The following is a 21339-nucleotide window of genomic DNA, read 5'->3' on the forward strand; positions in this document are numbered from 1 at the left end:
GTGGAATAGCCTGAAGTTGTGTCAGGGGAGGTTTAGGTTGGATATCAGGAAAAGTTTCTTCACGTAGAGGGTGGTTTGGCACTGGAACAGGCACCCCAGGGAAATGGTCCCAGCCTCAAATCTTCCAGAGCTCACAAAGTTTTTAGACAACTCTCTCAGGAACATGGTGTAATTGTTGGAGTGTCCTGTGAAGGGCCAGGAGTTGGATTTCAATGATTCGTTTGGGTCCCTTCCAACTCAGGATTATTCTGTGTTTTCATGTCTCTCTGTGGTGTGGTGCCTTCCCTTCTCCAGGCTGAACAGTCCCAACTCTCTCAGCCTGTTCTCATAGGAGAGGTGCTCCAGTCCTCTGATCATTTTTGTGCCCTCTTTTGGATTTACTCAACAAGTTCACATCCTTTTTATGTTGGGGACCCCAGAACTGGCACAAGTACTCCAGGTGGGTGTAGCGAGTTGGGTTTGTAACCGGGCAGAAACACCAATTTAGTGTGGTGGTTTGGCCCAAAATCCTCATTACCGTTTACCTTCTGTGAGATAAGAATTAGGAGAAACACAAAGCAGGCACCAATCTTGAAAGAATATAAAAAATTTTATTAACAGACCTAAAAGAAGGAAAAAAAAAAAAAATCATACCACACTATTACCGCAGGCCTGGTTCCTACGGTATATCACCGTGTCCCGCAGCCATAGGGAGGAGGAGGAGGAGAAGATCCAGCAGGCAGGAATTGTGCAGCAAGATTGATTTATTTAATTATTTTACAAACTCTTTTATAGACTTTTTTCTTCATAGTCTAATTGGACAAAGGACCAGCCACCCCTTGGGGGTGATTGGCCAAAATCCTAAAACATCCATTATCAAAATATTTTCTACTATACCATAAACAAGACTTTCCAAGGTTGCAGGTGGCTTGGTTGTTTACATTCCCTGCTACCTCTTCTGTGAGAGAGAAAAGTCTCTCACGGACTTAGAAAAATAACAAGAAGATCCTCACTAACAGCATTTTTGTACCAACATGGAGATAAGCTGTTGGCCAAGCAAAGAACATGAAGAGCCACCACAGTTTTAGGCCTGCTCCTGTGTGTTTGGGGCTCTTCTGTTTTTCTCTGAGGTTATTTTTAAGTTCCTTGTAGCTGCACAGTTGTCATTGGTTCTTTGTCAGGCTCTTTGCCTGCCCACTCACTGCAGTGTTGGCTCCAAATGCAGCAGGAAGGCTCTGGAAGAAACTAAAGTGAGGAAAGTTGGGGAAAAAAGTTGGGGAGGGGTCATTTCCCCAGGGAAAATGGAGAAAAAATACGAAGGAAAAGCATGTGGTGGCATCAGAATGTAGATGTTTCGGTCTCCTGGTTCTGCATGTGTCTGGTGACAAGGCCAGGGTAACATGAAGGCCTCCTTCAGCTCCACTACAACACCCTTATTTTTGGCTGTAAATGGGAGTGTCAGTAATGCAGAAGTCTGCATTTTGTGTGGTGGTGTTGCTCCTCCACCTCTCTGCCTGCAGCAGTTTTCATCCCACCCACTTGAGCACCTTTTGCAGCTGGAGTGTAATGGTGCATTGAGAGCTACCAGGAGTAAATGACAGCTTTCCAAAGAGACTTGGAAGGGGCCTCAAAGTCTTTCTTTCTGTGCAAATTCCTCTCACTGGCAAAGTAAAAAGAAGGAGGTAGAGTGCTTAAAATAGAAAGCTTTCTTTCCCACAGCAGAATCATACTGGAAGCATAGCTTTTATGGTAGTAGCTCACTCTGCCCAAGCATCTGGGTGCTGCTCAGGTGCACCAGCCACAGCTGCTGATTAAAAAAATGTACACAGCCTCAGCGTTGGGTGTTTTTGTCTCTCTTTTAACATTTCAGTAAACCATCCCTTAATTTTTCTTTTATTTTGCTCCAGCAAAAGTCCAAGGAGATGTCCACAGTGACTGGTGCAGCTGCTGGAACAGGCACAGCTGGTCCTAGTGTGGTTGCTGCTGCTGATAAATCAAGTACTGAGGTTGGTAGACATAGCCTTAGACAAAGGCTTCCCTTGTAATAATGTCTCAGAGGGTGCTTCTCTCTCTGAAAGACTTCAGTTTCAGGAAAAAAAATAAATGGGTAACTGCTGAAGTATTGAGACATCCTCATTATTTATGATGGTGAAGCACCATCTGAAAGAAAAGGTGAAAAACCAGTGGTGTGTCATTTCTGCTTTGTCAAATGGGATTTCTTTAGAAGCTAGCTTAAAATTACACAAGTTTAAAATTAATTACTCTCTGTCTTTGGTTATTTTTGAATATATATATGTATCAACTGATACACAAATAGAAAATACCTTGTTAATGATACTGGAGAACTGAGTTTAGAACAATTCTCGCTGAAAAATTTGGCAAGTGCATGCCCTGATGAAAGAAAGCTTTTCATTTGGTTTATAGGAGTCTTCTACAGATTCACCAGATGATTCAGAATTTTTTTTTTTTTTCCCCTGTGTACACCTTGGTAACTTCTATAATGGTTTGCTTATTTTTTAGCCTGGTATGGATGAGTCAGCACTTGACAGCCTAATAGATACCCTTGGTGGGCCTGAGGAAGATGTGCCTACCACTCCTGTTTACACTGGCCCGGAAATTACGGTATTTTACACTTCACATTCTTATTTCTTAGAAGATCCATCCCTAAATTACATCTGTAGTTGCTCATTACTGCGTTTGCTCAGGACTTGTAGCTGTGATCTGCTGAGAGTTAAAACAGAGTGTGCACAGTAACATTTTAATGTTGGTTTTGTTAATATAGAAATGACAGAGTTCTGGGAATTTGCTGAAGAATGCATAACACTGGGTCTGAATGGGAGAGTCACCTAAGAAGGATTAGGATTACAGGCTCAGTGGCTCAGTAAAACATGACAAAAATTTATAAATATTTAAAAAGCAGTCTGGGTACAGCAATACGTCCTACAGTCTGAGACAGTGACATGGTTTAAATTAGTAATCTGGGAATGGATTTGTGGAGTTCTGCTGGATGATGAGCACTGCTGAAGCTGGTGCAGAGGCGTGTGCATGACAATAGGTACTGAAAGACACTCTACAGTGTCCTAGCCAATCTTTGCCTTTTCTTTCTGGCAGTGTCATTGTAGGTAGCTCTATCAGAAATTTCTTTCAGTAAAGAACAGTACACAAACATTAATATGTGCATTATTTTCACAGGAAGACATATATTCAAGATACTTGGAAGAATTGGGAAAACGTGAGGGTAGTCTCCCTCCAGATTATGTTAAACTGTTGAAGGTCAGTGAGTTAAAAAACACATTCTTCATGTGTGTTTTCTGTCATACTGGATTTTTCTGCTTTCCATTTACTGCAAAATTAATTCTCATTTTAGAGCAAAGGATATGGCAAAGATGTGGTCCCACCAAAAGCAAATGAGCAAGATGAAGTAAGGCTTTTTTTTTTTAATATATTGTCAGGTGAGAGTAGCCCAGGTGAAAACAACCCAGTTATCACTGGATTCCTAGGAAAATATAAATGTTGCCTGTTCTGCAAAAGTCCCAGGCAGTGGGTGGGGGATGTGGGAGGCCAGATAACCTAGCTACTGATAAAACTAAATAGAGCTTGGCACAGATGTTTTTAGTAAAGATGCAGGAATTTTCAGGACACCGAAGCTGAAACAAGTCAAATAAATACTTACTGAGATATTGGGCATATGAATAACAAAGGGAAAAAATACTGTGCAAGCAGGAATCTCTCTGTAATGCCTTCAGCAAAAACCACTTGTATTTCTACTCTTGGCCAGAGATTCCTGTCAGCCAGCTAGGTTTTGCTGGTTGGGAAGTTTGAGTTACTAAAAATAAAAGCTTATCTGAGACAAGAATCAAGCAGTGGGGGAAAGCACCTTTATTTTTTGCTGTGTCAGGAACTTGTGCCAATGAGGTCACTGTGTGAGTAATCGTGGGACAGACTCAGGCTGTAAACTGAGTTTGACCTGTGATATTTGAACTTTCTCATGGTCATAACTTGGTTTGCAATTCCTTGCTCAGAAGCAGATGAGGGATGATGAGCTTGCAGAGGCCCTGTCATCTGACTTCACCTGCAGTACTGCTTCTGCTCAGGAGAAGAAGACGAGTCTGACAGAGGTATTGACACCTTCCCTGCCATTGCATGCATTTATTGTGAGGAAAAATTGACACTGTTATCATAATATTTCATTTTAAAATGATAAAATTTCCTGCTTCTTTTCTATTTTTGCAAATTCACCTGTAATTTCATCTCATTCGTAGAAGCCAAACAAAGAAGGAGAAATTGTGCAAGCACAAGCAGCAAGTTCAGTTAAGACCTCAGTTCCTCCTAAGGAGAAGAAAACAAAAACAAAAGAGGTACACATAGTCATTCTTTCACTAGTTAAGTTAAAATTAAAATTTACAGGCATATGCTATTATTATGTGCTCTTGGTCTTGTAAAGATGCTAATCATTCTCATTTTCAGTTGTAAATCCTCTTTTATGATAGAAAATACAGGGATAACAAGAACTACCGTTGCTCAGACTCCACTGTATTAGAGATCAGATGGTTTTCCTTCTGGATTCTTTTGCGGAATAACTGTGATTCTTCTCAATAGAGGCAGTACAGTAGAAATATTAGTAGGAAAAACGTCTTAGCTCTGTGATCTGCATTTAAAACTTGTATATGATGTAATTTTCTCATGTTTTATGAACCTTCTTTTTTTCCCCCTCTGAATAGAGCAAGTGTGACCATGCACTTTTTGGGTTTGCCATGTCAGAGCATATGAGAATTGTGTTACATGTCATTGTGACACTGTGGGGGTTTGGGCAGTTTTTTACTTCCTGGTTTTTTTTCTTCTCTCTTTAAGAAGAGCCCCATGTCTTGACTAAAACTGTGCTAATTCTTAGCACGTAACTTGGTGTTAAGGAAATTGGGTAAAGGCAAACCAAAATGACCAATCTGATGCTGGCTGTTTTCTTCATATACAGCATAAGAAGGTGAAAAAACCCGTGTCAGTTTAAAGAAATCACAAAATCGTTTGCACGTTTTCTTAAATACAGGAAATTAAAGACGATGCAATGGATGCTCTTCTTGATACTCTTGGAGGACCTGAACCTGAACCTGAAGAAGATCCTACCCCTGTTGTAGAGGTGTCAGAGGTAACACCTCACTCCTTTTTTACCCCGGCTTCCCGGTTCTGGCTGTGGAATCCCGAGTTCTCTTTGCTAGACACTGGACAAATGTGTAAAATAGCAAGACTTTCTTATTAAGGGCATAAGGAATGTGTGAGTCTTCACTGATTAGGAAAATGCAAAAATTAAGAATCCCGAGTGGATGCAGGTAGAGTAGAACATAGTAAAGTGGTCTGGAAAATTATAAGCATATAATTTGTTTGCTTTTACAGGCAAACATGCATGTATATACACATTCACTGGTAGATATAGCTCTTCTTTGTTTTTTTTCCCCCAGCACTCTGTACAATTTATAGCAAGCTTTCATTTTGCACATATTTGCTGTTTGACTTCTCATTGACTTTTAGTGTGTGTGCTCCTTTTTACATCAAACTCCATTATCTTTCTAATTTGAGTCTTGCCTTTCACTGTCTTTTGCAAGTTTTGTTTTTCCTCAACAGATAGAATTTAAACAGCAATCCTGTGTTTGCATGTTAAGCTTTAACTTTTTGGTTTAGTTTTGCAAACTCTGCCTGTAACCATAGTTAGAGCAGGTTTTTTCCTGTCTTCACTTACAGCTCAGAGCAAACAAGTGACAGGGAAATAGTAAAAAATCTTCTGCTGCTGAGCTAAATTTTGACAAAAAAAGAGCTTCTTGTGTTGCAGATTTAGTCAGTCTGTGCCTTCAGATAACTTAGTGGATTCATTTCTTCATGAAGGAAGTACAGAGAATTAAAAGGTTTTTTTTTGGTGCCAGTAATGGAAAAAGATACAGAATTCTGGCTTGTGTAATCAGAGTGCTGAAATTCAAGAAAAAAATGCAAGAGGATTTGATACACACAAAAAATGTAATGAAGCCATATTCACATATGGTGTTGAATTCTAAACCGTTTTGATTTTACCACAGATGTTTGACAGGAATTATTGGAGGGATTTTAGTATGTTGTTACGTGGAATAATTTCACCTGATGCCAGTCCTTCTGCACGCAGTAGGGGGAAGAATCCTGATGGCGAGGTTGTGCACTTGGAGTTTTTATTTTAATTTCTTTAAGTGATTTTTTTTTTTTAATGTTCTTTCTTTTTAAGGCAAAAGCCAAAGAGAAAAAGGAACAAAAGGCTGGAGAACATGATGGCACAATACCTCCAGAGTGCAGGTTAACGCTGGAGGTGGTAAGTTTTTCATGCCTCCACTGCTTTGTAGGTAGGGCTCTGTGCCTGACACTTCTCTTTCATTACAGAGAGAGAAAGAACATGGGGAAAACAAGCCAAGCTAATACTTCATCAATGTCTTTCTCCTTGGTGATTTCCATACCTCTGATCTCCTCTTCCTTTGTGGGCATTATTGTTTCTTCCAAGCATTCTGGGCAGAGATCTTATCTTGCCAAGTCACCCATTCCTTCTCCAAGAGTGGCATTTCTTGTTTCTGACATTAAATCTCAGCGCTGTAAAATCCATCCCTTTGCAGGAGTGCTCTTCAGTATCACTTTGTAACATAACCTTGGAACACTGATGTAAAATGGTGGGAAAATTGCACTCTCTTTAATTTTTTTTTTTTTTTCGGATTGTCACCCAAAGTGATGGAGATGGGTTAAAAGTCAGGCAAAACAACAGCAGAACACTTTTCGGTCTCTTGTATTGTGCTGACATCACATTTGCTTTTTTGATCTACTTACCTGGCCATGTAAAAATTCCCCATTTAGGGGAATTCCTGTCACTGATCAATTCTCGTGTATGTAATTTACTTCACATTATTTTGCTGGTGATTATTGAATATGGCACTTCTTGTAACAACAGAAAAATGTCAATAATACTTAATTTCCTTCTAGGATAAAGACGGAAAACCAATATTGCTGAAGCCTGAAGAAAAACCAAAGGTTAGAAAAGTGACAATATTGTAGAAGTGTGGCTAGATATCCTGTTTTCTCCCTCTCTGTCATCACTTCTCTCTGTGCCATGATGTAAGTCTCTTGGTCTGCTTGTGTGTTTTACTTCCTTGCACAAAACCTGCTGGTCAGAAGCACCAAGTGGAAGTTGGTTTTATTGAAATTCATTGTCTGTGAATGAAGAGATCATATAAGGAAAAGGTTTAGAGAGTTCCAAGACCAGGAGAGAGTTACAAAAATTAGTGTTGGCTCAAAGAAAGTCTGTGGGGGGAGTTACTGTAAGGTATTCTGTAGAGGTCTGTTGGAGCTGTTAAGGACACAGAGAGGTGAAGCAGGAACATCTTTTGTTTTCTTGACAGTTTCCTCTCACTAGTGATCAAATATAAAGGAAAATTACTGGAAAGAAGGAAAAAAAGCTGCTGTGGACATCTTCCTAATCACAAAGAACAATCTGGACTTTGCAAAGAGTATCCATCGTGGCCTGGAAAGGGCAAGAGAGGATTAAAATATTGAAAGAGATAGTAGCAAAGATTAATTTTAAAGGCACAGGAAGAAAGCAAAGGAACTGTGCGTTGAAGAAACTGAGGGCTCCACTTTGGAAATACTGTGTGTTGAGGAGTGCTGCGAAAAACTGGAAAAGCACAGGAAATCTCTGCTCTCCTGAAACGAGTGTGAAGGTCAGGACCAGTCTGAGAATGACAGAAACATGAAGTAATTCCTATTATTTAGGGTTAAAGTGTGGAGGGGAGGAATGCAAAGGCAGTGATGGAAAAAAGACTTTTGGTCTCTAAAAATTTTTATGTCAGGTCTCAGACATGCAATTATCTTGATTGGTGGATGTTTGAGAGCTGCACAGAAGGGAACTCCTGCCAGGCATGTCATGAGGAGAAAAAGAGAGCAGCTCTGCTCTGGGGGAACTAGGCCCTGCTGCCAGGGGATAATAACCCTGAGGAGATAAGCCTGTTCCACAGGGAGCACAAAAGAGATGGCACACACAAAAAAGTAGAAGAGCTCTAGAAGAGAACATGGCATAAGCTAAGGGAGGTTGGTTCACAGTTGGGCTGAAGTCCTGCACAAAACCAGGGCAGAACACAAACTCCGAATCCTGAGATCTTGTGCCAAAGGATTATTAAGTGGTTAGTAGAAAAACAGGTATTCCCATGCTCGTCCACTTCCCTTCATGGGAGGCACAAATATAATCAAATCCTTGTTCTGTAGGAGAACCATGGGAATATCAGACACGTGTTGCAGTATTTTTCTGAGCACCTCTTCAGGGTAATTTAAAGAAGGTGGTTTTGAGGAAGATGTATGTGCCAGTATTCCTTTGGAATCACTGCTGATACTTAGATCAGTGAAACTAAAATCAGCAAAGTGGGGAAAGCTGTGTTGATAGCTAGAAACCATCAGCTGCTTACAGTTCTTCTGTGATTGCTGATGAAAGCCTTCCTTCAGGATTTCAGCTAGGGTTTGTCTGGTTTTTTGGACCTCCACTCTGCATAGTCTTAAGCGCATGCCATGGTATTACTTTTGTGAATAAAAGTTACTACCTAAATGCCTTTTTTTATTTAGTGTCTGAAGGAGGATTTCAGGCATTATGAAAAGTGGGGCCTTATGTGTTGAGACATTTTGTAAAGAATTAGGGGAAGGGAATAAGGGAGGGATTTCTCTCTCAGAAATGTCATTTTATGCATTATGAGTCTGTCCCTAAGCTGTTAAGTTCCATGCAGCAAGTGAATGGCCATCACTGCTAGCAAAGATTTAAACATTTAGCTGTGAAGAGTAATTTGGAGGATCCCAGGAGCTTCAGGTATACACATATAGAGATACATGGACTGTGGAGGCCTAGTTCACATAGTGTCAGTAGATTGTAGTAGATCACACACAGAAGGAAACTAAAACTGCATTTTTACTCACCGAAACGTGCACAGTGAAAACCACTGGGTGTCAGCAGTCAGAGGGCAGGCTAAGGGAACTTCCAAGCAATTCTAATTCTGCTAGTAAATATTAGCATTTTCTTCCTAATTAAGAGGCCATATTTTCCTTTTCAGTAGCCATGTCTTAAACAGTGTATATCTGGTTCTCTGTGTTATGTTTTATATGCACAGTGCTCTACCTTACATTGACTTACGATAACAAAGAAACTTATTCTGAAGTGTGTTTTTTCTTTGATTTTATGCACTGCAAAATTAATGCTGTTTTGTTGCACGTAATTGTGAAAGGTTATTTCAGTGTAGGCTACAGATGTTCTCCTACTTTATGAGTAGCTGAAATACAGTTCTTGAAAAAGTAAATTAAAGAGGCAGTGAGTCACCTGTGCCACATATGTCTCTTTTTTTTTCCCCTGTTGTTGCAGCCTCTGAGTGAATCTGATCTTGTTGATGAATTTTCAAAGGACTTTGCCTGCCCTGCACAGCCTGCAGTACAACCCAAAGCACCAAAGCCCTGCAACATATCCAAAGTATGTCTTTCTGGGTCGCTGGAGAAGCTGACACTGACAGTTTTGCTAAGACTGGGTAGTGCTACTGTTCTTTCAAGAAAAACATTTTTTCTTCTCTTCCTGTTTTACCCTTCCTGTTGCCTTTAGTGGAACATGCAGTATTGTCACTCAGCTCTTCATTGAGAATCTTCTGCCTTTAAATTTAGACTTTTCTTTGTCACTTAGTACTGTATTTAGAAAAAAAGAAGGGAAAAAAAGCTGTTTAACAGGCGCATTTTGTGTTTTCTAAGTATATTCAGTAAAATACGGAGTAAATTGTTCTGTTTCAGAAGCCGTCAGGTTCTGTGCCTGCAAAACCCGCTGAGGACAAAGTGGTCCCTCGTGCCACAGCTTGCACTGTGCAGTCTGCAACTCCCATGTCTTCAGTAAGTAGTGGAAGCCCCTTCAGCTGGAGCTAAAGCACAACTCAGTGTTTCACATATGGAATGGCAGAGCACAGTGTCATGGTGGTCATTTCAGTATTGCATGTTCTTCCTCTGTAGTGGTAACCCACAAGGGCTGAGGGGTTCACCAAAAAAGAAAAAAAAAGCCAAGTCAAGCACAAAACAAATGGTCAGTGACCTTCCTCAAAGAGGAAGCCAAACTGACAGTTCTTGTGGTCTCCTCTAGCTCTTACTGCCCTAAAGGAGATGCTGTTTGTGAACCTACTAGGGGCTGCAGAGAAAGACAAAAAACGGGTTTCATCAAACTAAAAATTGGGTTTTTTTGCTGTATCAACTCCCATGCAGGTTGGTCCTGTAGCAGATGAAGCACTGGAAGCCTTGTCCGGTAGCTTAGGAAAGACAGAGCCTGATCCAGATGAAAAAAAGCCTGTTGTGGACAAAGTTAAGGTAGAGAAAAAAAAAATCAGACCTCAAAAAATAGACTGTTGATGTAATTACCTTCAGCGTTAGTCCATTTCCTCAGGTCACAAACAATGTAGACATTGTGTTTTCACTTTTTTAAAAAACAAAATGTACTGTTGAAACCAGTTCTGTTCTGCTTAGGAAGTACTAGTAGGATTTCAACACAGTGAGTACACTTTCCTAATAAATCTGACTATTGCAGTGCAGTAGTTCAGTCAGTTTATGAAAACTGTGTTTTTATCATGTCTTTCTGCTGAACTGAAGCAGAATTGAGGTGCCCATCAGGGGTAGCACACAGTATGGTCCTTTTTCTGAAGGAACCAAATTTATGATGAGGGGTTTAAAATAGGAATTATGCACAAAACTTTGGGGGTTTATATATTTAAATAGGGAGCCATAAGTAAGTCACTGAAATCCTGTCTAAGGGAGTGCTGTTCATAGGCACAGTCTGAATGCCCCCATGTGCCACCCTAAACCAGATGGAACTGGCTGGAGTCAGAAACCAGAAGCTGAAGTCAGAAAGCAGCCCTTCCGGTGGCCGGAATTCTGTCAGGCAAAAGTTCCCAAAGTTGGCTTTAGTCCCTTTTCTTAACTGGCCTTTGTCCAGCATAACTTGTATGGGGGGTAATAATCTTTGAAGTGGGCCACTGATTTCTCTGTTCAGCCCTTTTTTGCATGTAGGCCAGGCAGCTGTTGAGTGGATTTCCAGAAATGTCAAGGATTAAGACACAGAGGTGTTTTTGATTTCGGTCCACCCTTGTCTATCCATTTACCTCTGCTAGCGCTACTGAAATAGGTAGCGCCTCTTGAGAATCAGGCAGAGGAGTGAAGGCTTTCTCAAGAGAAAATGCTTTCTTTTAATTTTCATGGGATTTGTATCTGGTGGTTGGATTGAATGAGAAAGACCAATTTGAATCAGAAGACTGAAGGCTGAAAGGCTTGCTCATGTGCATTTCTGTTGGTAGTTGTTTTTCTTACCATGATTCCTATTTTGCCTTCACAGGAGAAAACCAAAAAGGAGCAACACAAAAAACTGGGCAAAGAAGAAGAAACAGTTCCTCCAGAGTACAGCTTAACAGAAGCCAAAGTAATTTATTTAATGTGCTGTCTTAGTCTTGCTTCCCCTTCATTCCTGTTCCTCAGAACACATGGATGAAACTAAAACTCCCATTTCGTTTTGAAACATTGATGTTTTGGTTCATCCATTTTTATAGTATCTAGAAATTCTGGTTTGTAGTTCCCACAAATAATCTGGCATCTATCTGTTGGATGCCTGCATGGGCATAGAACTGTTTTAGGTGCAGGTACCTGCAGATTAATAATTCTGAGATTAGTATGCTGGAGTCTTTCAGTAGCTTCTGGTATTTTAGAACTAAATAAACTATGATTGGTTAAAGCTGTTAAGAAAACCCCCAAGAACCTGGATGTTTTAAGTGGCATCTTGAGTAGCAGCAGTAGATGCTGTAGAGGCTGCTGCTCAGATAGATCCCTGTCCCCTGTATCACTTTTGGTTGCTCAGTGAGTGCTCCCAGAGTGCTTGTATTGCATGGCCATTTAAGGACTGCTTGGTTTAATTCAAGAGATTTTTTTCTTTATAGGATAAAGATGGAAAACCACTCCTACCAAAACCAGAAGAGAAGTCACAGGTAAAAAAAGTGACTATTTCAAATAGCTGTTTCATTCATGACTTACTTACCAAATGTCAGCAGGGTTACCCACTGTTCAGTTTAAAAATGGGCTGTGTTACCTGCTTACTTTTTAAGAGATGAAGAGACTTACAATCTTCTTTTTTTTCTTTTCAATGGCAGCCTATGAGTGAAAATGATCTTTTAGAGGGTTTGACAGAAGGATTTTCCTGTTCTCCGTCACCAGCTGCACCATTACCTACATCAACTGTACTAAAGGTGAGTATAATTGATTTCTGAAAGATGGTTTTATTTTCAAGTTGTTTGAATAATCTTGACATTTTGTATGTTTCCCTTATGTAAAGTTCCTTAAATGAAATCCAGTAACTAAAAACTTGAAATACTTCTTGCAATAAGTTAATAGGAGAGCAGGACTTAACTAGGATTTTTTTGTTTGTTTGTTTGTTAAAGTTAGGTGGCCTGTCTTTTTACCACTTACTTGCATAAGCAGTGCTTTGCAGCTGAGGTTTTTAAAAGTGTGTTTTGGGAATATTAGATGGGCTTGGTGAAATCTTAGTTCTGTTGGAGTCATGTTAAACCTGTTAAAAATTCAGCTGTGGTGGGCTTTAACCCAGAACAACAAACTGAGATGAGGAATGGTCTCACAGTGTATATGTGGGAGTGTGTTTCAATCTGAAATAAGCAAAGCTCCTCAGGAAAAATGAAGTCCTAGAAATTACCTGTGTGAGTGCTGTGTTTTGGATGTGTGGAGTCTGATGAGCGTTTTCCTGTGGGTCCCCCTGTGTGTCTCGTTCTTCCAGAAAGACAAGGAGGGTGCCAAGCCTGCGAGTTCCTCAGATGTGGTCTCTGCTGCTATGGTTTCCTCAGTGCACTCAGCAGCCCCTGCAGCTTCTGCCTCAGTAAGAAACTTCTCCTGTAGGTCCTTACCTCAAAATGAGGGGCTGAATAGTGAGGAGAGGCAGCAGTGTGATCCAGACAGTTTTACCAGTGTGGACTGTTGCAAAATTTAATAGTTTATTGCTAAAAACGGCTACTGCAGAGAAGGAAAATGTTCCCCTGGGGGGAAAAAAAAAAGGGGGGGTCCCCTTTGAATGCCAGGGGAACTCTCCTTCCTGGTGTTTATGGTTTTTATCCAGCTAGAGGGATCTTCCCCTGGTGCTCCCAGCCTGGTTTGGAAGGGGAATACAAAGCTCATCCCACCTGTGTTGCTTTTAAGGGATTTTTTTCCAGCCAGGTTTTGGATAAAATTGCAAAACGAATGGCAATTGCCAAACAATTGCCAATCATTTCATAGATCTGTTCTCATTACAGCAGATAGGCTTATTTATAAAAAACCAAAATCATTAAAATAAATTCCATAAGCCCTTCTTGAAATTATGTTTTCTGCAGGTCTAAATATTCTGTCTTTTCCCCAGCTATTATGCTACACTGCAATTACAAAGGGAGAGCTCTTTGTTCACTCAAAGTTGTACAGTTCATTAACCAGTACTTATATATTAGATTGATGAATTACATAGTTTTTGCAGCAGATGTGCTTTCACAAATGTGTTTCTATTTTGTTAGGGAGAAAAAGAGATGGATGAAGCAGTGGATCTCCTGTCTGACTCCCTGGGACAGAGGGAACCTGACCCTGATGAGAACAAACCAGTTGTTGATAAAGTAAAGGTAACAAAAGACATTCTGAAACTTGAGCAATTTGGGCAGAAGGAGGGGTGGGAGGGAATAAACGTAACCAGCAAAAAAAACCCACCAAAACCCCCAGAATCTGCAGTAGTTCTCATATACTCACAGGAGTATATGAAATGGGGGATTTTAGATGTTCTAAGAGTAAGGTTATTGGAAAAAAATACATGTTCTTATGTGTAGGTATATCAGCCACTCTTCAGTCATCTGGGTTACTTGTGTGTTCTGTGAAAAATGTTGATTTGGTTAATATACTTTAGCCACTTGGAGGCAAGTGTTGAAATGTTAACCAAAGATTTGAAATAATTTTAGTTCAGTGCCTTTCATTGCCATTATTCTCATGATTTTTCAGGTGTCTTTTTGGGCCTCAGTTTCTAAAATTGATTTTCTGGCCCTCTTTTTGTCAAGCTTTGACTTTTATAACCACACATATCAAGTTCACTTAATCAGTCACATTGTTAAACTTCCTTGTTTCTGCTGGTTTTGTCTTCATTTAGTCTTTCGTAAAATCCTATCAAGGCCCTTCTGCTAATAAGAAAATTAATTTCTGCATAATAGTAGTAATAAATTATAATTTCTACTTGTAAATTGTACTGTAAGCTACAGTGAAGTACATTACTGGGGAAAAACAAAACCACCATATGCTGCCTATCAGTAAGTTTAGGCTGGAATCTTAGCTGGAAAAAAAAAAAAACAAAACAACAGAAAAAAAGAGGTCCCTAAAATGTCTCCATTAACAAAGACAAAAATGTTCTTCAGCAGTCTGCTGGAAAACCTCCTTGTGATGTTCTTTGTGGCATGTTCCTGGTGTGCTGCGAAAAATCAGAGCAGCATAAGTTGAAAAACAAATGCAGTTCTTAAAACTTTCAGGCATGAAACACGCTTCATAGTGAAATCAATAAATGGGGATTTTCCCAGTAGGTTTAAAATTTTGAAGTGGAAAAGGCTGTCTGTCCTAAGTTTGATAAGCACCCTGAATTGTTCATTGCTAATGTTTCTAACATGGGGTATTAAAGTTGTTAAAAAATTAAATACTTTCAGGAAAAGGCTAAATCTGAACACAGAGACAAACTTGGAGAGAGAGATGAAACAATCCCACCTGACTGTCTAAAACTTCTGGAGTCAGGTGAGCAGGTAAGGAAAAACTTCCCTAGTTTTTATTTGCAACAGTGGAGATTTGAGTCTGTCTTGAGCCAGTCTGTCTTTTTTGAAATTACAAGTTGAATAAGTGAGTGACTGTACTGTATCTATGCATTAGGGTAAAACATTGGAATATCCTGCAGTGAGAGTAGCTCTATCCTTGCATGCTTATAAGTCAAAAAGCAAAAGAAAAAAAAAGTAGTTTCATTGTTGGTTTGTTTTGGTTTTGGGTTTTTCTTTCTCTTTTTCAACTGGGCATTCTGAACAAATTAATCACTTTGAACTACTAAAGAATCTGTTCAGAATGGTGCAGCTTGCTTGGAAATCTGTGAATACCCAGTAATGCCATATGTAAATACTTGTATTTTAAAACTAATCTGGCCAGTTCAAAATGAGGATGTGCTTTTTTTTCTTCCCAAGAGTAAACCAGCAAAGCCAAATTCAAAGGATGACGTGAAGCACAAAGGACAGAAGGTAACATTTATGATGGGGGTTTACTGAGGATTTTTTTCATATTCATGATATTTATTCTGTGGGTTTTTTCGTGCTCTGGGCTCTGATTTTGTTTCAAAGTTTTGTCACTGTAGGCTTAAGGGGTTATTCATTGCAAATACTCATAAATGCAGGAGGCAATAGGAACAGTGTGGACAGTAAAACTTTGGTGAAGAGTAACTCTTCACAATAACTGGAGTTTTTATGTACAGCTGCATTATGAATGTTCAAGAAATCATGCCTCTTGGAAACCTCAAATAGACATCTCTGCTATATGTGTAAAAATGGTACAGTTCAGGTGTGTTTTTCCTTAAGAAAGGGATAATTAATTAAAGCAGACAAATTCCTGAACCATTAGTTTGACTGTGGGAAGTTGGGTTGCATATTTTGTGACTTCAAAATTAAAATTGTTGCAGAAACCTGCGGATGACAGTGCAGCTATTGATGCCTTATCAGGTGACTTTGATACTTGTGCACAGGCCCCTGCTACACCCCAGCACTCAAAGGTAGGACATTTTCTACTAATGACCTGCAAAACAAAGAGTTTTTCACTCCTCACTGTTCTTTGCAGTAGCTCTGTTCAGGTTTACAGGAAGCCTGTCAAGATGCAGGGATTGTCTCACTACTGCAGTGGAGGCTGGATGCGTTTTGCTGTGTATTAAATACTTGGAAGCAGGAAGGTTTGTGGTAATTAGAACCTTTTAGACAGGCTTGGAGAAGTAAGTTGAGGAGAGAAAGGTGGTGACAGTTTTTAGAGTGTCCAAAAACTGCAGAGAGGCAGAGAAGCCTTTCCTCAGTGACAGGAGGAATTGTGTAGGAGTGGTTGTAGGCTTGAGCTGAGACACAGTTCAAGAGGGTTTTGTGGAGAGAGGAGGAGAGAGGAGCAAAGACTTTTAGAGGTATTAGGGAAAACAGCAGATAACAAGAAGAAAGCAGAAGGAATGGACTGGGGAGGTTTTGCAGTGAGAAAAGGAGCAGCAGCTTTGAAACTGACGTTCAAATCAGCTGTAATTCCTGGGAGGAAAGAGCTGTGATTCCAAACAGCTCTTCTGGCCACTGCAGAATCCTCAGGCAGCTGAAGACAGGGCCTCTGGTGTTTCAAGTGCTGCTTCGTCTGCTTGTGAACTAAATCTGCTGCTGCAGCATTACTGCTCTGTAGTAAATACAGAATCTGCCCATCTCTACCAGGTTTTTCTCATGCAGAGTCTCCAGTCAGCACAGCCTGTGTTGGCTGCCAACCACATTCAGAAGATTGTGTTTTGGCAGATACCAGAGTAGGAGCCATCAGTGCTCTATTCTCCTTGTAACTGTAATTATTTTTTTTCTTTGGAGTGTAGGACAAAAGTGGGAAGGAAGCTACGACCACTAAACCAAGCTCAAAGGACAAAGGAAAGCTCAGAGACCCTAAAACGGTATAAACACATTTATTATAGTATGGACAGTCACACGAGAGGGGCAGCTGGATTTTGGATTCATGTTGCAGGGTTGTTATTCTGGGGAGAGTTTTACATCAATAGGTTGAACTTGATGCATTTTTGTAAACACGCACATAGGAGAAAGGCCCCTGTCTATTTCAAAGGAAATAAACATACGTGTCTTTCAGACAGAGTGTGGTCCTCTGAGGGGGGTTCAGTGCATGCTCCACAGGCTGCTTCTTCCCAGATTTGTTGTTCTAAGAGTCCAACTTTGCGTGCCTGTAGCTGCCTCAGACAGGATCCCCACCACTTCTCTCATTTCTTGACAGTTCTGAGTAGCAGCCTCCCCAAATTACTCCTACAACCACAGCCAGGTTCCCAAGTTATTATCATAAATTATTTTTTTAAATGAATGAAGACCTACATACTTTCATAAATATGCAGAATGAACATGGTGGGGAAAGGTAGGCAGCTCTTTCTAATTTCAAAAAAAAAGCGGGGGTGGGAATAAGATAAAAAGGGTTGCTTGGCTTTTGTTATCTCTAAGTACAGAAAATTGATAGAGGTTAGGGTGAAACATGTTCCATCATGTTGCTCTCACAGAGGGTATCTGCAGTAGATGCCTGAATCAGATGATTACATTTGCTCTGGGAATTTTACATTTTACATGCCAGTTACGGGATTTCCTGTTGTTGTTATTATTAAATCACCACAGGTGCCTTTTATGTGGCCACAGAACTGACTTGAAATTCCCAGTGTAAAGTTGAGGAGTGTCTTTATCTCCTCTTCAGGAGGATGTTGTGAGCTGATCACTGGTGTGGGTAAAAGGGTGTTGAGGAACAGGGAATGACGAGGTCAGGCACAGCCCACTCTGTCTGAAAGAAAGCAATTGATGGTGAAAAGGTGAAAATATTTGTACACAACAGAAGTCACATACTTTTGCTGAACTTCCTGTATTTCAAGTGCGGATTGTATTTATGCCTGAGCTGTGATTCTGACGAGTGTCTTGTCACTGCCTGATTTAGGTTTTAGCTTCTCACTGTTTCATCCTCTCTTTAGGCAAAGGGACAGTCCTCCAGCAGCAAATCTGAGAAGCAGAAAGCAAGCTAAACATTAACCTTACCAGGTGAGATTTCTTCTTCCCTGTTCCCTGGGCGACCACAAGGACAATTCGCACTTGTGAACTAAAGCTTAGTTTTGCTGGCAGTCCTTGAACCAAACCGTAGTTAGAGCTGCTGTTAAGACACAATGCTTGGGATGGCTTTGCACTTCAGTGTTCCCAGGCAGAAAAGACCTTTCTTCACACCCTTTATCCATTCGGTCTTTACAGAACTACTTCATGTAGCTACACTCCTTTAGGCTGTGGATTCCAAGCTTTCCAAGGTGTGAGGTGCTGCTCCTCCAAGACATTTTCACAGGGTAATGAGGACCAAGCACATCTCAGCTCAGGGTTTTGATCTTTGGGATAGTGAGCTTGTGTCATTCATTACTTCTGCTCTGGACCCATCTGGAGCAGGGCCTGACTAGAGGTTTAGTTTCCCATAATTCTTCCCAGATTCATGTTGTGAGTTTTATTTCCAATTTAGAGAAGAGGAGCACTCTGAGCTTTTGTTTTGTTTTGTTTTGTCTTCTTCCCCCCAGGATCCTGGTGCATCGTGTAAAATGTCTTCTTTCTGTGGGTGGATGATGATTCCTGAAGAACAAAAGCTGATGCCAAAAGCACATAGTTATTCTGGGTGGTTTTTGTACAGTGATACTTGCTGGACTTTTTCTCATCTTTTCTTTTTTTCCCAGTAGTAGACTCAGGTGGTTTGTTTCTTTCCCCCAGCAATTCAGTTTATTAAGACTCACATAGTCTGACTTTCTTTGTAATTCCCTTCAGTGTTCAGGGGGAAAGAATGCTTTCTATTTGCAGGAAATATATTGCATCGATGAAGAGCTATGCCAAAAAAAAAAAAAAAAAAAAAAAAAAAAAAATCTGCCGACTTTTGCACATAATCTCCACATAGTGCCTGTAAATCTCTGAAGAGTTCGTATGTGCTAGCATTTTTTAACGTTGCAGTGAATGCATAAGTATTCTGGAATATAGTGAGCTTTAGCTACCGTCAGCTGAGCTGTGCACCCTCTTGCTCAGGCCAGTTCCTGGTGGGGAGCTGCAGGCCAGCTGTGGGGTAGCTAAAGAGTGAGAAACTGGGGATTAGCCGCTTCTTCCAGCACGTCTGGACATAAAGCAGGTATTTGGGATGCTGCCTTTAGCCGTAGGTAAAACACACTAGGGCAGGACTTGTTTGTTTTTTTTTTTTAATTACCATTATTTCCAATTATACCTGTACTGTTATCTCGTAATTTCAGGAGTCTCCTGGACTGGACAAATAACAAGTATAACAGCTACCAACACACAGGGTGGGGAAAGAAATGAGGCGCACGAGCCTCAGCAGCGATCAAAGTTCAGGTCCATGGGTGGGCTCCTTTTTATCTTATTTTGCACTGTTTCTAGTTCTCCTGTTCCTGGCACTCCAGCAGGGGATGCAGGGATGGGGCTGCAGGTGATGCTGCAGGGAGCAAAGCCCCATATCTCCTGTTCCCTGCAAGGACAGGCACGGCCAGGTGCCTCTCACGGGTCGGCTGCCGCAGCCCGGGGCTGCCACCACCTCTGTGGGTTTTCCTCTGCCTCCCTGCCCTGCAGAACATCCTTTTGCACACCCTGGCATGTGCACAGCTTGGCCGTAGGCTGGCAAGGGGCAGCCACCGGCAGCAGAGCCCGGGGTCTGCAGGCAGGGATGGTGTGGGGACTGAAGTTGGGGATATTTAGACTCGTGACTGTACTTTGCAGTCTGCACCGTGCCACTCCAATAAAGTTTTTAAGGACGCACTGTGCCGTTCCTGGCTTTTCATTTATTGCTGCTGGTGTCTCATTGCTGCTGTCAGGCAGAAGAGAGCCTAGAAATAATAAGAAACCTGCAAACACTGGCACATAAAAATTGAATCTAATGTTTAAAAAAACATATGCAAAGTACACAGTCAGGGTTGGAAAAGAACTTTGAGATCGTCAGGTCCAACCTGTGACCCAACACCACCTTGTCACCCAGACCATGGCACTGAGTGCCACATCCAGTCTTTTTTCCTTAACGCCTCCTGCACCAGTGACTCCACCACCTCTCTGGGCAGGCCCTTCCAGTGCCCAGTCCCCCTTTGTTTACCTGTTGGTGATCCTCTGTGAAGGCCATCACGACCTCATCTACTCCCTACTACAGGTTTTTTGCCCCTTTTCCTTTGGATTTCAAAGTTGCATCGTACTTGACCAAGACCAGATCTAACCTGTGGAGTGCCACCATGCAGGGAGGCAGCTGGAAGACCAAGACATAAATCACTGAAATTTATTGTGCCCAGGTAAAAGCACACAGTAAGTTCACCAGTCCTGAAATACCTGTGTATGAGGTCCCATCTCTTCTGTAGGAGGGCTGCAGTGCATCTGCACACGCCATCCTAAATTAAAGGGTGGGGAGGTAGTAATAAGGGGGCTCTGGGGTACCAGGAAGGCCACTTAATTCTCCTTAGTGATGAACAGTTAAAAGCAGAAATGGCAATTACTACTCACAAAAGAAATGACTGCAGAAAAGCGCACAAAGACCTTAACTGAAATTGCCTGCAGTTTGAGTTTATGTGAAATTTCCCTCTTGGCTCTTAAAAATACTATAGCGCAGCAGTCGGCAGTGCTTGAATAGCATAAAACATCTTGGGCGTGACGCCCAGCTATCCCAGAATTCCTGATTTCTTGATAAATACATGTATAAGTAAAAATACACAGAAATTCACCGTGAGCAGAGTGAAGTGGTGCTTTCTGCAGGCTCCTGTCAGAGCTGTTGGCCCTCGACAAAGGAACGGGGCGCCTTCCCAACATCCACAAAGTGGGTTTGGACTCCCTGGGCAGCTTTGATCTCCAGGTGGGAGAAAAGGGAGGCACAGTGGAACCCTTTTGGGATTAGTTCTAGGTTCTGATTCTTTTTCCCCCCAGTCTTTAGCTCCGCTAAAGTTCCATCTGCTTTGGCACATCCATGAGGAAACTGAGGCAGGTTGGAACCACCGAGGACATCAACACCAGGGACTCCATGTCGAGGGCATGTTTGAAGAGCAAAGAAATCAAGTGCCCTTAAGCACAAGTGGCAAGGGACTGATTTTGTTCCTTTTAAGTCCGGTACAGAAATGTCTTCAGCAGGCGAACAGAGCAGGCTGTTCACAAGTGCCTTTAGAAACCAGAAACCCCACCAATAAAAACCCAACCTCCGAGATTTCAAGCCTGCTTTCTCAACACTGGACGTGGCCCTCGGTGCCATGGCCTGGTTCTCAGGGTGCTGTTAGGTCATAACTTTATTACCCTGCAGGTGACACAGGAGGGCCATCAGGGGTGACCGAGTGTCCCCTGCAGTGACAAGGTCCGACCACGCCAGGCATGGGGACGGGGCTGGCCACGCCCCTTTCCTTGTAACCACGCGCATTTAATGGTGGCCACGCCCCTTCGGCTGAGGTTCCGCCCCCACGCGCCCACCGCCGCTCTCATTGGCCGGCGGGGTGCCCCCCCCCCCCCGCCCCCCCCTCCCTGGCTG

General features: G+C 41.6%; 1 protein-coding gene across 9 annotated transcripts in view; it reads left to right on the plus strand.

Annotated features, from left to right (window-relative positions):
• Positions 1 to 19607, plus strand: part of CAST (calpastatin) — a 61910-nt gene extending 42303 nt beyond the window's left edge. For 3 of the 9 annotated variants that reach the window (XM_017735351.1, XM_017735355.1, XM_017735346.1), the window contains 23 exons: positions 1887 to 1985; positions 2500 to 2601; positions 3172 to 3252; positions 3347 to 3400; positions 4002 to 4097; positions 4242 to 4337; positions 5024 to 5122; positions 6221 to 6304; positions 6961 to 7008; positions 9371 to 9475; positions 9784 to 9879; positions 10243 to 10344; positions 11363 to 11446; positions 11958 to 12005; positions 12168 to 12263; positions 12779 to 12904; positions 13569 to 13670; positions 14730 to 14822; positions 15249 to 15302; positions 15737 to 15826; positions 16653 to 16732; positions 17795 to 17861; positions 18377 to 19607. In XM_017735351.1, coding sequence (XP_017590840.1) covers positions 1887 to 1985; positions 2500 to 2601; positions 3172 to 3252; positions 3347 to 3400; positions 4002 to 4097; positions 4242 to 4337; positions 5024 to 5122; positions 6221 to 6304; positions 6961 to 7008; positions 9371 to 9475; positions 9784 to 9879; positions 10243 to 10344; positions 11363 to 11446; positions 11958 to 12005; positions 12168 to 12263; positions 12779 to 12904; positions 13569 to 13670; positions 14730 to 14822; positions 15249 to 15302; positions 15737 to 15826; positions 16653 to 16732; positions 17795 to 17852 — 1893 coding nt within the window. In that variant the 3' untranslated portion in view covers positions 17853 to 17861; positions 18377 to 19607. The remainder of the gene's footprint in view (positions 1 to 1886; positions 1986 to 2499; positions 2602 to 3171; positions 3253 to 3346; positions 3401 to 4001; positions 4098 to 4241; positions 4338 to 5023; positions 5123 to 6220; positions 6305 to 6960; positions 7009 to 9370; positions 9476 to 9783; positions 9880 to 10242; positions 10345 to 11362; positions 11447 to 11957; positions 12006 to 12167; positions 12264 to 12778; positions 12905 to 13568; positions 13671 to 14729; positions 14823 to 15248; positions 15303 to 15736; positions 15827 to 16652; positions 16733 to 17794; positions 17862 to 18376) is intronic. The other 6 variants (XM_017735347.1, XM_017735348.1, XM_017735350.1 and 3 more) reach the window with 6 other exon arrangements.
• Positions 19608 to 21339: the final 1732 nt, after the last annotated feature.

This window comes from Corvus brachyrhynchos, unplaced genomic scaffold, assembly GCF_000691975.1.
Source record: "Corvus brachyrhynchos isolate BGI_N302 unplaced genomic scaffold, ASM69197v1 scaffold22, whole genome shotgun sequence".
In the NCBI taxonomy this organism is placed as follows: domain Eukaryota; kingdom Metazoa; phylum Chordata; class Aves; order Passeriformes; family Corvidae; genus Corvus; species Corvus brachyrhynchos.